This window comes from Miniopterus schreibersii (genome assembly GCF_964146895.1).
Source record: "Miniopterus schreibersii genome assembly, chromosome: 8".
In the NCBI taxonomy this organism is placed as follows: domain Eukaryota; kingdom Metazoa; phylum Chordata; class Mammalia; order Chiroptera; family Miniopteridae; genus Miniopterus; species Miniopterus schreibersii.
Window position 1 is genome coordinate 31326342 of NC_138109.1, and position 16091 is coordinate 31342432.

At 36.6% G+C, this 16091-nt stretch overlaps 1 protein-coding gene across 3 annotated transcripts in view; it reads right to left on the reverse strand.

The window, feature by feature from the left end:
• The window catches only part of NRDC (nardilysin convertase), a 50360-nt gene that overhangs the window by 5996 nt on the left and 28273 nt on the right, over positions 1 to 16091 (reverse strand). For all 3 annotated transcript variants that reach the window (XM_081145815.1, XM_081145817.1, XM_081145816.1), the window contains 11 exons: positions 15880 to 16000; positions 15743 to 15801; positions 15435 to 15489; positions 11767 to 11871; positions 10168 to 10291; positions 9305 to 9391; positions 8608 to 8727; positions 7292 to 7343; positions 5973 to 6123; positions 3060 to 3187; positions 1437 to 1599 (listed from right to left, as the gene is read on the reverse strand). In XM_081145815.1, the coding sequence (XP_081001941.1) occupies positions 1437 to 1599; positions 3060 to 3187; positions 5973 to 6123; positions 7292 to 7343; positions 8608 to 8727; positions 9305 to 9391; positions 10168 to 10291; positions 11767 to 11871; positions 15435 to 15489; positions 15743 to 15801; positions 15880 to 16000 (1165 nt within the window). The remainder of the gene's footprint in view (positions 1 to 1436; positions 1600 to 3059; positions 3188 to 5972; positions 6124 to 7291; positions 7344 to 8607; positions 8728 to 9304; positions 9392 to 10167; positions 10292 to 11766; positions 11872 to 15434; positions 15490 to 15742; positions 15802 to 15879; positions 16001 to 16091) is intronic.

Sequence of the window (16091 nt, forward strand, 5' to 3'; positions counted from 1 at the left end):
AGACATGGTACTAAGTCCTCTGGACCAAATGCCCCTGCCCAGTACTACCACTGTGCACAAAGAAGCAGGCAACTATTCCTGCTCTCCTCTGTGAGTTGAAGTTTTTACACTTCTTTCTGTGAACAGGACAGAAACTAAAGCTGGGTTAGGGTTGTGAGATAAAGACACAGAGGAGTTGGGGAGGCTAGCAGCCAATCTCAAGAGTGGCCATTTATACAGGGGTAGACAGAAGTAGGTTTAAAGTTGTTCATATGGGAAAATATATAATACAAGAACTCTGTGTTCTGCATACTTACAACTTTAAACCTACTTTTGCCAACCCTTGTATATTCCATCAAAGGGCCAGGCCTGGGAAACTGGGAAGCCACAAAAGAGATGGTGAACAGACAAACAGTTTAGGAAGAGTCTCAATCAAGCACTCTTGGCTAGAACAGGCCTCACTTAGTCTCAAGTTCCCACAGACATATCCAACTCAGTATGTATAACAACAAACTCCTCATATGCCCCAAACCTACTACGGTTCCTCCTCCACCAACTCTCTGGTTCAGCAAGAAATCTGGGCATCACCCTAGATCCTTCCCTTTTCCCTCACCCCCCACATCCAATCAGTCACTGAGTTTGGGCCACCTTCTACCTTATTATTTCTTAAGTACTTCTTATTTATTTTTCCTAACCTCAAGCTTCATTATTTTTTGCTTCAGCTTTGAGTGTGTGTGTGTGTGTGTGTGTGTGTAAAAACATATAACATAAAGCTTACCATCTTAACCATTTTTAAATGTACAGTTCTCAAGTGTTAAATATACTCAGTGTTGTGAAATGGAACTCCAGAACTTTTCATCTTGCAAAACTTTAACTCTGTACCCATAGAAAAATTCCCCCCTTTTTAACCTCTCCCAACCCCTGGTAACCACCATGCTACTTTCTGTTTCTATGACTTCAACTACTCTTATATACCTCATACAAGTGAAATCACACTTCATGTCAACTTTTACAACAGCCTCATAACTGGTCTGTCTGAATCTTTCTTACTGACAAATCCTTTTTTAAATCCTTCAATGGTTCTCTCTTTACTACAGGATAAGCCTAACATACAAGTTCTGCCTAAGTATGTGTGTATGTATACATACATATACATCCCTCACCATTCCCCAGGTTCCACTTTAATTTCTAAACTGTAGTTTCTATACACAATCGTCAGCAAATGTAACCAATACCATATATTTACCAAACACATTTCACTCAAAGTCCTGGTCCATTACCAGTAGTCTCCTTCACAAGAGTCTTGCCCGGCATCAGAGGGGCCAGGCTCCCTTCTAAATAGACTATGACAATGCTGGCCTGCCACACCTACAGGGCTTCAAGAAGAAATGATGCAACTCCAGAGCCCACACTGGCATTCAGACCTGGCCAACAGCAACAGGACACCTCATACTTACTGTGCTTGTGACATTTCCTTGTACCAGGCCCTCAACAAAGAGCTGGGATTTGAACTCTTTGACGAAACTCAGCAAAGACTCAAGGGAAAGGCCATCCATCAAAGCCCGGTACTTATCAATCATGGACCAACGGGCATATTCCAGAATTAAAAGCCGCACATCTCTGTACAGAGGGCAAAAAAAAAAGTTTTGTTGTAAGATATGAATCTTAAAAGTAAAGAGAGATCTGGTTAAATTTCTACAGATGATATGTTTTTAAAGAGAGACAATTTCTATCACAGCTTAAGATGGAGAAACAATCACCAAAAAGCATTTAAAATAGCACACATAAGCTTTTACACATATTTGTTCAGTGGCACAACTCATTTATCTGTCACAGTTGCACACCAATTTAAAATTATTACTATTTTGATTTAAAAGCTAACATTTTATTAATTACTGGAGGCCACCATTATGGATATCTACTACGGAAGTGACAATATACTAGCTCTAGGCTAAAATCATACTGACCGCCCCCACCCTGCCCCCTTCCCCACACTAAGCTGTTTAAGCTGTCAAGCAAGTCACCTAATACCTGTGACTCAATTTCTTCATTTGTAAAACAAGGGAAATAATAATGGGGTTTTTGGTGAGAATTAAATAAATATACACAAAGTTCTTAGGTCTAGCACGTAATGAATCTTCAATAAAAAGGTATTATATTACTTTACCACATTTTTAATAAAGTAGTATTCAGGAGTAATTGCATATACAGGGCTATTTTTCAACACAGCAATAGTTCCAGAAAACTCTCCTTTCCAACTTATATTTGGTTATTAGTTGTAGCTTTTTGTGATCATATTATCAGTTATTACCTGTCTGATTCTTAACTACTTCACCCTGCTTTCGAATTTTGGTCATTTATGGGCTCATTATAACTGTCAAAAGCAGGGCCTCTATATCCGATTGTGCTGTTTACCATTTGCAGACTCCCAGTAAGGAGGTCAAGTAGGGGCTTGCAAACCATGTGCATAAAGGGCTGTGTCTGCTCAGAGGAGATTTTCCCCCTCCCACAAAGGCTCCACCTGCTGATAGAGGGTACCCCCAAGTGGGTCCTTCTTCCTGATTCACACAAAGGTACCCTATAGGCTACAGGCTCTGATGAAAGGCCAAAGGGGGCTGTCCATTAGCAGAGGGTTTAAGCATTAGTATACAGACTGTCTGGAAGCCTTTTGCTCTTTTCTGGAACTTTGGCTGAATTCTGGATAGCTGCAATTGCTAGACAGATAAATGATGTGTTAAGCAATTTAACTCAGCTACTACTCATCATAGCACCCAACACAAAAATATCACCAGCAAGCAATTCTGAGCTACACCAAAACCACCACTTCTGTTACTTATACCCTTTTTACCTTCAGCCTCTAATTAAGTATAGTAGGCTACTTTCAGTCCTACTCACAGATAGCTACTTTAGCTGGGTTTAGAAATCCTATAATCCTGTGGTTTGGTTTCCTAAACCACAGCACAATTCTAACAAGCCTAAAAATTAGCAGTAAAAAAATAGCCTCAGCCCCCACACCTGACCCCTAGAAAGGCAAATGCTTTTAGGCCTTTAAAATAAAAGCTGATCCCATGTATACCCACTTGGCCAGAGTCTCAGGCTTGATGAGGATGTTAAAGTAGGTCTTCTTCAACTGCTCAGTTATCATTGTAAAGACAGCTGGTGTAGAACTAAACTCCGCTAAGTAGTCAATAATGAGCTGAAACAGTAGCTAAAAAGAAAAGAAAGAAGCACTTTAAGTGGAGAAGCATGGAAATCCACTAAGTTTTTTGGGGGGTGTTTTCCATTGTTTTTTACCAGGGGCCCAGCATGGTAATAGGCATTATGGGGGACATAAGAGAAGTACTAATGACTCAAAGAATTTCCAGGGACTAAAATCCTCAATAATTGTCAAATTTGGAGCAATGATTCTTCTATTTTATAATTTTCTTTTAAAAAAAATGTTTTTATTGATTTCAGAGAGGAAGAGGGAGGGAGGGAGAGAGGGGGGGAGAGGGAGAGGGAGAGAGATCAATGATGAGAGAGTCATTGATCGGCTGCCTTCTGCACGCCCCCTACCGGGGAATTGAACCGTGACCTCATGGTTCATAGGTTGACACTCAACCACTGAGCAACACCAGCCGGACTATTTTTATAATTTTCATAGGTATTCTTAAACATTTTTTTCTTCCAAATAAACTTAAAAATAATTTTAGCTGCATCCCCACTGCCCCTAAATGTGACTTTAATTGGGAGGACATTACATTTACATATTAATTTTTGAAGTAATGACAACTTTATATCAAGCTGTCCTATCCAGAAACATGACAAGTCTCTTCCTTGAAGTCTTTTTTTATATGTTTCAATAAGATTAAAGCCCGGCTGGGCGTGGCTTAGCATTAAGCGTCGACCTAGGATCCAGGCGATCAGGGTTCGATTCCCAGTCAGGGCACATGCCCAGGTTGCGGGCTGCAGCCGATCAATGACTCTCATCATTGATGTTTCTGTCTCTCTCTCTCCCTCTCCTTTCCTCTCTCTGAAATCAATATATATTTAAAAAAAAAAAAAATTAAAAAAAAATTTAGAAAGCAAACAAAATACAAACACCACCCCCAAAAAAAGATTTAAAGTTTTCTTTAGATTAGTTCTGCATTTTTCTTATTTATTCCTAGGTATTTTATTTTTTTCAGTATTATATTTTTTCCATCCATTTTAAGTGGTTATTGCTACTATAGGAAATGGAGCCACTGATTTGGATATATTGATCTTGTGACCAGACACATCACAAGTTATTTTTACAATTTTAGTAGCATCTTAGGTTTTCTAAGAATACAACCATATCATCTGCAAAGAAAACTACTTTTTTCTTTTCCAAGTGTTTTTATTTTTTCACTTTAATATAGCAGCCGGAACCTCTAAAATAATGTTGAATAATAGAGGTAATTGTGGGTATCGTTGACTTATTCCAGCTTTTAATAGTCATCATTTCATCAGTTAGTGTAATATTGGCTATTGCTGTTTTTAAATTAAAATGTTTATTATATTTAAGTAATTTCCCTCCTTCCTACTTGTTAATAATGCCCACTCAAATTTATCAAAGGATATTTTTATGTTTATCACTATATCCAAATACAGGCATACCTTACTTTGTTGTGCTTTGCTTTACTGAGCTTCACAGATGTTGCATTTTTTACAAAGTGAAACCAGCACAAAGAGTATGACTCACTTAATTGCAGTACTCGCTTTATTGCACCGGGGGGGGGTGCATATGTCTAGAACGGAGCCCATAAAACTCTGAGGTCTGCCTGTCATGTTTCTCATTTGACCTGTATTATGATTTGTTCATCAATTTCCTAATACTGAACATTCCTGGCACTTGGTCATAGTGAATTATCTTTTTGTTACATTTCTGGATTTAATTTTCAGATTTGTAAACGTCAGCACCTACATTTTACAGGTGAAACTGGTCTCTAGTTTTATATACTTATAGTCTATCTCAGGTTTTAATATTAAAGCTAGGTAAGCTTCATAAAATAAAGAACCTTCAAAGGCCTACATATAATGATCAAAACAGATTAAAGCCTAATACTATGATTGCCATTTGGGAGGTATGTTTTGGAATTACCTGGAGACCTTTTCAAAACACCATAGAAAAGTATACCATATAAAAGTAAAATATTCCATGGTATATCCTCCTAAGACCAATATTTGTTCCCTAAGAAGACTGACAGGGATGAGGGTGTAGAGAGAAACCTATACCCTTCACTAGCGTTTCTGCTAAGGTACGGAGGCTCTTACCTCCTCGTACAGATCTAACCTCTGCCAGCTCCTTTTCTCCAGATTTTTTCTTGTATGAAACAATTCCCCAAACCATAATATATGTTCTATTCAAGAAACCAAGATATAAAATTTGTTGTTGGGTACAGTATATTACTTTACCTGGTATTTAATGATCTAACACTCTTAGCACCCCAGATTATTTCTTCCTCTGCTTATGAAGTTTTTGACAAAGCAACACTGGAACACATTCCTTATCAAAAGACAAACTACTGACAAGATATAGAATTAGAACTGAGAAACAAGACACACATAGTTGAAACAATGGAACAGAGAGTACAAGAGGAAGAAAGTATACAAACATCTGAGTTCCACTCAATGTCAGGCAATGTGTCAGTGCCTGTAATTGCTGTATAGCCTGAAATTAAGCTCAAACTAGTCCTAAGTGCCAGTGTTGGCTGCAGAGAAACTGACAGCAAAGGGAAGTGAAATCAAGTTAAACAGGCTGTGTTCCATGCATTGCTAGTAATTAATGAATATATGTTGCTCTTATATGTGGACAAAGTGAGAATAGCTGTCATCAGCCAAGAAAACATTATAATCCACATTAATAAACATTTCTTTCTATGTCTAGCACTCCGTGTCCACTTCTATGTCTAGCCTCTATGCTTGGTGCTATAGGGGCAACACAAATATGAAATTTTAAAGCTCTCTATGAGGAAAACAGAGCTTGTACTTACAGGTAGTTTGTGGTTGAATCCTTTCACTCGAATAATTAAACCATGTTCTCCAGCTACCAGCTTATACTCCAACTGTGCCACATCTGCTTCATAAGCTGGTTCCGCAAGGTTATGGGTGAGGATATTGACAAAGATATCAAAGAGGACCACACTGAGAATATAAAATGCAAGCAGCATCGTTAACTGGCAAGAAATAGACATGAAAATATTTGCTTTGATTTAGAATAAAAAACTTCACTTTTAGAAAGATGTTAACTCACTTCTCCAGAATGTAAAACTATATACTAATTGAATTCAAGGTAAATACTGCTTACCCAGGACTCATTTTCACAGGGGCATTATAGAATTCCTACCTTCAGCAGTGCTTCCTAATCCTTTTCATCTCATGCACATATAGAAAATGGTCACATTTATGCTGCACAGGGGGGTAAGTGTAAAAGGAATCAAAGGCAACTGTCCTAAAAGCTCTGACTATTCCTGAGACCTAGCTTTCCTGACTGACAAAAAATCTGAGGGAAGGGATAAAGGTAATGTATTTTTTAAAGTGGATATTAATGTTAGTACTGCCTGGCTGGGCATGGCTCAGCGGCTGAGCATCAACCTAGGATCCAGGCGATTGGGGTTCAATTCCCGGTCAGGGCACATGCCTGGGTTGCGAGCTCGATCCCCAGTCAGGGGCATGCAGGAGGTAGCCGATCAATGACTCTCTCATCACTGATGTTTCTATCTCTCTCTCTCCCTCTCCTTTCCTCTCTCTGAAACCAATATATATTTAAATAAATAAATAAATAAATGTTAGTACTGCTTGTCATTTTAAGGTTGGATTTTACACTTTAAGTGGCAAAGGGAAGAAAGAAACATACTATCATTTCCTGAGCACCTCCTATATTTCAGGAATATTTTAGGCTCTCTGACTTCCTATAATGCAGCCATCTACATAAATATATAAGTAATTTGCTGAGAACAAAGTATACATAATCAGATTTTCTGGCAGTCTCTAAATACAGGCAACAGATCCACTAGTCCTCATTACAGACTGGAAGCTAACCCAAACTCACCTCTAAGGAACTATCTCAATCCAGTAATTCTACAACTAGCCTACACTATCAGCCTGTTTCATAAATGGGTACTGGAGATGCAGCAGCCACAATTCCATCTTAATGTTTAGTATTGATACAAATAACTTGTTTTGGGCACAGAAAAAAGTATATAATCAGCAGCATAGCTCAAGTACTGATAGAGAAAATGACAGAATGATTCAGAATGAAACAATAATTTTCAATAAATATTTTTTCTAGAAAAAAAGGATAACTGCTTACTTTGCTGCAGACTTCTGAATCAAAGGTGAGATCAGATGGAAACGTATATATGCTGAAAGAAAAAAGATTATAGATAAGAAAATAAAAGCCAGAAGATTCAAATATTTTATACCTTGCTATTTATCCCCAATAACATGCTTTTAAAAAATTCTGAAATAAGTTACCAGTTGTTAAATCCTCACTACATTTTTACCCTTAAGGGTCTTTAAAAAGTAATATTTGCCATTCCAAATAATGACCAGGAGGCATACTTTACTCTATGGGAAGGTGTCAGATATATAGACAGATACATGGAGAGGCCTATGAATATTCATATTTATCAATAGCTTAAGTCAGGGAAAATGCTTACTGAGGTATACATGTCAATAACATTAAGGGAACAATCCCCAATGCTCACAAAAAGTTATAGCAGAGTCTTTCCAAGGAAGCTGAATAAATGTTAGGAACATTTTTAGAAACTCTTCTAAGCTATTCAAGGAAACTTGAGGAAACCTCTTCCCAATAAATTCAAGAATCCCTCAGAGCTACAGTAGTTGGCTGAGGTTAGGGATATGGATTAAGTGGCACCAAGAGCACTCAGTCTCTAAGTCCATGTTGCTCCAGTAAGTTCCCATGCTATGCACAGGAACAGGAAAAAAGTAATATGCTTTGGGGGCCACGTTGAAGATAAGGATTTTAGAGTCCGTTTAACTGTATACTATGTGCTTCCTCTGTGGTGAAAAACAAAACGGTAGAGAGAGATATACACAGAACATTTCACATTTGTAATGCTGGATGAGGCTATGGTGTCTAAGAATAATTTCCTTCAGCGTACCCTTTTTCTTTTTTTAAATCCTCGCCTGAGGATATGTTTTTATTGATTTTAGAAGGGTGGGGATAGAGGGGGAGAGGGAGGGAGAAACATCGAACATGCCCCAACCCAGGATGGCACCCACTGCCTTTTGGTGTACAGGATGACATTCCAACCAATTGAGCCACCAGCCAGGGTCTATCTTTTAAAAAAAATAATGTTCAAAAGTACCACCTATTCCCTAAGATGGCCAAAAATCTGGCTGTGCTTTCATTAAACTGGAAGAAAAATATCTGAAAAACAATTTCATTTTAGGCTTGAATCTTTGCTAGAATCTGTAGTGTCTACAAGGATTTTTGTGATAGCACAGGAGCATAGTATTGATCCGATAAATAAGCCTAGAAAAGGTGTTCAAATGGAAGGGGAAAGGGAGGTAGATGATAGACATAAGGAAAAAAGTTTGCTACAAAGTGAAGAAAGATTTGTAACACTTATTTCACTCCTTTTAGGGATGGAAACATTTTACCTTTGGGGATTTTGAATTTGTTGTCTTTCTTATACCACAGGCAGCCTTGGGGAGTGTTCACAATTTTAACAGGGTATTCTGTCTCAGGGCTATCAAAAGCCTTCAACATGAAGTCCGAGGCTAACAAAAGAAAAGAGTAATAACTCATTCAGGTACTTTAACAGGATTCCCAGCAATCCGTTCTTGGTTTCAGAATTCTAAGTAACTTTTCTCTGTGAAATCTGGAACAAAAGTTCTTGAAATAATACCCTTTCTTTATGTAATTAAACATTTTGCTATTTTCCATTCTAATTGATTTTTTTTAATGCTTTCACAACTATTACACTGACATCACAACCCATTACACTGATTTCACAACCCTCTAATGGGTTGCAATCTGTAATTTGAAAAACACTAAACAACCAGGCAAGATAATGGCAATTCCTACATGGACTGAATGAAAAGATCAGCTGTGATATACTATAAGCAAAAACAAACGCTTCAGAGTCCCACGATCTATGTTTAAGTCCTGTTTCCTCCATTCACCAACTGAATAGTCTTGGGAAAGCTGCTTTGCTTTTTTGAGCTTCAGTTTTCTCACAAAAAAGTAAGAAAATAATAATGCCCATCCCAGAGTGTTACTGGGATATTCAAATATGATTCAAACTGTTCTTTGTAAAACATAATGTTCTATACTGGTACTATTTGTTTCACTGACCTATGTACTTGTTTTCAGCTGGAAGATGAAGATCTGGATTTAATTCGAAATTACTCTTCCACAGTTCAGCCCAAGAGTTTTCAACATCTGTAGAAATGGAAAAACAAAGTGATCCAATAAATAATGCAATGTTCAGAATTCTCTCAATAACAAACCAGCCAACAACTGGCTTTCACAAATCAGTTCTCCTTTCTTTTGAAACCTGTGAGTGACATATCCAGGTATTCTAGACTCTTGCTCCTCAAAGTATGGTCTAAGCTGCACTGGTATCACTTGGGAGCTTATTAGAATTGCAGAATCTCAGGCCTCACCTCTGAGATACTGAATCAGAATCTATATTTTAATAGGATCTCCAGCTGATACATATGCACACTGACAAAATTTAAGATATACTTTTCTAAAACACAGTCTAAACTGCTCCCAAATTACCAAGACAACAGGATTTTTTCACTAGCTAATAACAGAAAATAATTTCCTGCATAGAAGTATAAATAATTTTAATTTCAAAGTAATCTAAAAATATACATAATTTTCTCCCACAGGAACCATCAGACAAATTATTATTTTTTAATTTAATTTTATTTTTACAATCCTCACCCTAGTACATGCTTAGGGGGCCAAGGAGAAACATCAATGTAAGAGACAGACAATTGGTTGCCTTCCAATGTGCCCTGACGGGGATCAAACCCGCAACCTATATATATGCCCTGACTGGGCTTCAAACCAGCAACCTTCTGGTGCACGGGGCAACACTCCAACCAACTGAGCCACTCTGGTGCAACATCAGACAAATTATTAAGGAATAAAAAATCCCAGGTCAGATACACCTTAATTATGTAGGACAATTATTCAAAGTATTTTACCTTCCATACTATACTGAGTCCCAAACCATTTCTCCTTGAGGTCACATTTTCCCTCATTAGCACCAGACAGCAGAACGAGATTTGCTTTTTGAGGAACTAGCTGATTAAGGGCTTCAGCAATGACCTAATAAGGGATGGGGATAGGGAGGAGACACATATACAACAATAACAACTTTAACCTATACATTTCTGTTAAAAGGAAGAACCACATTAGTTAGCTACCCCAAGATCCTAGCATGATGTTAATGAAAATGTCTACAGTCCATCAAACACCCTATTTTATAAAACTTCATTAGTCTATCAGTTTAAAATGTTTCCTGATTATGCTATATAAGCAGTACTCATCTCAAATAGTATATAAACAGTACTAGTAGCAAAAATAGTTATCACTTAGTTTTTATTGTGTCAGATAATGTTTAATATGTAATTTCATTTAATCCTAAAAATAACCCGAAGGTATACCAATTTTATAGCAAATAACACAGCTTCAGAGGTTAAAGGTAACTGTTCAGGTTAAAGGTTATGTAATCCGCAACTACAAGCGGCAAAAAGTTTGTACATGGTTCCAAAGACTATATTGTAACTGCCACCTCGCACCCGAGAAGCAGCAGAAGCTATCCCAGTGTAGGTCCTACTTCAATAATCCTTAAGCTATGGTAAGGACTAAAACAAGATTTTATGGGTTAGGTTTGAAATGCTAACTACCATTCAAACATCATTTTTTTGAGAAAAAAATGACAAATTGTGGTTTAGAAAAAAACACCTGGACCGTTGGGTACAACCATCATAGGGAGAGGATGAGAATGCATGGCTGCTGCTTCCTTTCCCTTTCCCTACCCTCTTTAAAATTAGTCATTGTGGAATATTCTGTATCAAAGTTTCTCAACCTGGGAACTATTAACATCTCGGACCAGATATTTCTTTGTTGTGGGGTGTTGTCTTCAGCACTGAGGATGTTTAGCAGTATCTCTGGCTTCTATCCACTAGATGCCAAGAGCACCCCCCAGTTATGAAAACTGAAATGTCTCCAGATATGGACGAATGTCCCCTCGGCGGCAAATCACTCTGGTTAAGCACTGTTACCCTATATGAAACAAAATGAATTATTCCCCAGGAACAGTGGAGGCAAGTTCCTGACCAACTATTTATTTGTATGTAGTAATATTTATAAATCATATATTTTTAATTCAGTGAATCTTATATTTTTCTTGTAAATATTTTCAAAATTATTAAAATTTAATTGTGCAGTATCTCCAACTGTACTAAAAGGTAAACTAAACAACTCTAAGTATGCTTATAGCAACCAAAGCACATAATTCTTAGGAATCACTTTAACTATTTAAGCATATGTTTCAACACTTGAAAAATGGTGAATATAGTACCTAAGAAGAGGACTTGATTTTCTCCTATTAAAACATAATCATACACAAGAATCATGAAAAATTATCCACAAAACTACTGGTATTTCTTATATTTAAACAAACAAGACATGACCAAATGTAATTAAGCTTTCTCCATTCCCACAGTTCTTAAGTACTTTTCTGCACTTTCTCACCCTTCTTCTTTCTCTAAATGTGTTAGAAATGGAAACCTTCTTACTTCTGGCTTGTATTCAAAAAGAAGCTGATCTCCAGTGAGGAAGTCCTGCAGTGGGTACAGCTGCATGTTTTCGCATATGTTTTCCACATACTCAACTGGATCTGTCTGTAAAAAGATAAAATTATTTCACACCAGAAACTCCCCACTGTTATCTTTAATTTGCCACAAATGCTTTTTTCTCTTTTTTAAAAAAGGATGAATCAAATCTTATGAACTGATATAACCAAACATAACTGCAACTTAAAAAACTGATGGGCGGAATTCCAAAAAAATATATAACGAGAGATACTACCTTAAGGAGCTTAACCTAATGCCCCTCCCATCCCCCATCCTGAACCCTACAACACATCAGGCTCTAATGATGTCACAACTTCTTCATGAGAGCAATTACAGGACTGAACTGTAAATGCCTGTTTATATGTCAAGCGCCACACAATGTAGTGAAGTCCCTAAAGATAGGGTCTTCATCATTTTATCACTGCAGCACTATCACCTAAAATCAAATAAATGTAACCATGAATCAAATTAATGTAGAAATCAAAATGTGTGATTAGATAAAAGTAAATAAAAGGAGTTGTACTAATCAGTGTATTATTTCAATTTAAACCACAGCTCTCTAACCTATGAAATGGAAATACTCCTCCAGAGGAAAGCAATCAATTCAAGGATTTATTGAGCACCCAGATGCACAGAATCTTGAACCAAATGGAACCAAGTGGTTCCATTCTCACATTTTGTAATGAGGACATATATTCAGATTATTAGGTGATTTGCCGAAGGTCATATAGTGAGAAAATGATAGGCAGTTTAGATACTAGAACTCAGGCCTCCTAACGTGGTAGTGAACACTCTTTCCAAAATATCACACTGCCCAGTCCTTTACTAGACAATATGGGTTGTTCTCTCAGCTAATGGGAGACAGAAAAAGAGTGAGGTTACTGTACTCATGGAGGAGAAATGAGACTAGCATACATCAAACTAGAGACCATAGGAATATCACATAAGAACAAAATAAGGAAAAAATAGTAAGAAAAAAGGAAAGATTCATTGTTAGCTATCCCCCACCCCCACTTCAGGAAACATTTCTGAATCATAAGTTAATTAGTAACTAAAGTGCTATTATGCTTGAAATGACTCCTCTTACTGTTTTAATTTTTTAATCAGTTATTTTTACTAACCATTTATTTATAAGTTAACTGCCCTAATCTGTGTGCTAAAAACTGAGTGATTAAAAATATTTCCTATGAGAACACACAGGACCTTAGCTAAAAGCAGATCTTTGGTGCCAAGGCAATGAAGAAGGTACTAAGAAGAACACTTAAATGTTATCCTTTAATTTTTTTAAAGATATAATTCACATACCATAAAATTCACACCTCTAATCAATCTGTGTTCTGACTCTATGGATTTACCTATTCTGGATATTTCATATAAATTGATTCATATATGTGACTTGTTGTGTCTGGCTTCTTTCATTTAGCATGGTGTCTTCAACGTTCATCCATGTTGTAGCATGAAATCAGTAATTCATTCCTTATTGATGGCTGAATAATATTCCATAGCATGCACAGTCTACTTTTGTTTAACCATTCATTCACTGATGGACATTTGGGTTGTTTCCACTTGGGGCTACAATGAATAATGCTGCTCTGAACAGCTGTGTACAAGTTTATGTATAAACATGTTTTCAATTCTCTCGGGTGTATTTCTAGGTGTGGAATTGCTAACTTTTTAAGGAACTGTCAAACTGTTTTCCAAAGCAGTGCACCATTTTACATTCCCACCAGCAATGTTGAAGGGTCCAATTTCTCTACATCTCCAACACTTGTTACTGTCTATCCTCTAATTCTTTCATCTACTACAAACTCTCACTATCTTCCATTACTGTTATATTGTTCCTATTTTTCTGCCTACAGAAAAGCAATTAAATAGCTTTTCTCTAGTTCACATAGTTGATTTATGACACATACTGAGTCCAAATTTTTATGTAAATTTAAAAACTTTTAATTTCTTAATTTAAAAAATACTGGTTTGAATATTTGAAAAAGGACACTCCTGTTTACTTTTATTTATGAAAACTAGTAAAAAGTCTTATGAAGAGACATTTCAATTTTGTTTAAAAAGGAAATATATAAATGCTGAAATAAACTGAGCTACTTGAGTTAATTCAACAGTTCACACAGATATGGAACTTTCTGATTTGTTCTGACTGCACTGATTAGGTTGTAATTTAAGATGTTTTGGACTCATGTTTTAAAATTAAAGTAAGTATTCATGAATATTGCTAAAGAAAGAAATGAGCTACAAAATGATGAGATGTCAATAAACAAAAATCTTGAAATGTCTTGCTAAGAAAGAACTGAAGGGACAGAAAGAAAATGTCACTCCTTCAATCAATGCTAAAAAGCAGACCCCCCAAAAAGGGAATTTGGATATCACTTATGGTTGTAGTCCACAATTCTTGTTCCCACTCCTTCTCTGCCACAGTTGTGACCTACATGTTACCACCATAGCTGATAAGGTCACTGAATAAAATCACTCCTGGTTAGGTAGAAGGCAGGACTTGTGGGTTCTATGCATATCAATCTATTTGCAGGGAGGAGTGTCTACAGGACCCTCTAATGGCCAATACAAGTCACAGCAGCCTTTTTGTTTTCACAGAATAAGATTTTTATTTCGATTTCAAGTGACTTCAATTATATAGAGCAGACTAAATATGAATCAATAGCTACTGGAAGCTTACAGTTTTGTGACTTTGTCCTCATGTACTTAAGTTTTCTCTACTTATAGTAGATATTCAGGGAATCATCTTTGGTAATGATCCAAAAAGTCAGGTTTCAAGATGCTCTATGAGCCCTGGCTGGGTAGCTCAGTTAGTTGGAGTGTCATCCTGATATGTCAAAGTTGGAGGTTCAGTCCCTAGTCAGCACACATACAAGAATCAACCAATGAATGCATAAATAAGTAGAACAACATATCGGTGTTTCTCTCTCTCTTTCAAATCAATTAAAAATAAAAAGTTTTACAAACTGGTTTTAAATCAGAGGCTCTTAATCTAGGGTCCATTGACATCTCCCACAAGATTATCAGTGGAAAAATTCAAGGGGTGGTAATGCAACCTTGGCGTGTAGGAAAGACACTAACCAACTGAGCCACTGGGCCAGGGCCAAACTTTATCCATTTTTTAATCCTGAACTCAATTCAAATTTACCATATCCACAAAACCTTCCCTGGTCATATTCCAATCAAGGCAAATGCTCTCCTTGCCCAGAAATTCTAAAGTGCACTGTTTCTAACATCATATATGGTTATTACTACTGACTATCTTATAGAATGGCTTCACAATATTTGAATTCTCCAAATATTAAGTACCATAGTAAGCTCTCCATAAATGTTTATCAAAGGGATAGACAGATGGATGACTACATATATAAATGATTACCACACAATATGATCAGTGTCAATCTGCCTAATCCTTCAGTTACTCAGTATAAATACTCAAAAACATAAAAGTTAACTTTCAGATAGACTCAAGGCCACCTTGAGACTCACATGACAGAGAGGGGCAGAATTAAAACTCCAGTGACACGTCCAAAAAGAGGAACAATGTCCACACTAGTTTCAATTTGGTCACAGAAAACCTTCAAAAAGAATTCAACTTCTAGTACCTGTTCTTGGTAATGGAACTCATTGTCCTCAATTTTCTGAATCTCTTCAAAAATTCTGTGAAACAAGAAAATTACAATTAGAAGACATATTTAAATGTCTCATTAGAATCATCAGCAAGAAAAGCATAAAAATAAACAGACTGGCCATTCACATGTAGAGAATAAGAATAGGGAAACAGTAAAGGAAATTAAGCAGGAAATGCCTGAAAAATTATGAAAGCAGTACTAAAACATGTCTACTGGCAGCCTAAAGGCTGAAACATACTAAAACATTGATTCCTGGCCTAATTCTAATAAGTACGTATTACCTTTTTTCTGGGCCTAGCTTCTGCAGCATTTTTAAATACTGGAAAACAGTATGAGCCACCTAAAAACAAAACATCTGATTACATTTTTGCATAAAGTGATATCTATATTTTAAAAGCCCTCCATTTTAATTATTTACCTCATAGAAATGTTCATAACCCTCATCAGTCAATGTAATAGAAATGCTGAACACTGAGTAAGTAGAATTTTGCTCAAATCCTGTCTCACCATTTCCACCAAATAATGCAAGAGCCCAGCACCTATAGTTGGAAAAATTAATCCAATCAATATCTTGGGACTGATAGTCTACAAATACATCAAATTAACAAAATAGGTAAGCTTTCTATGTAA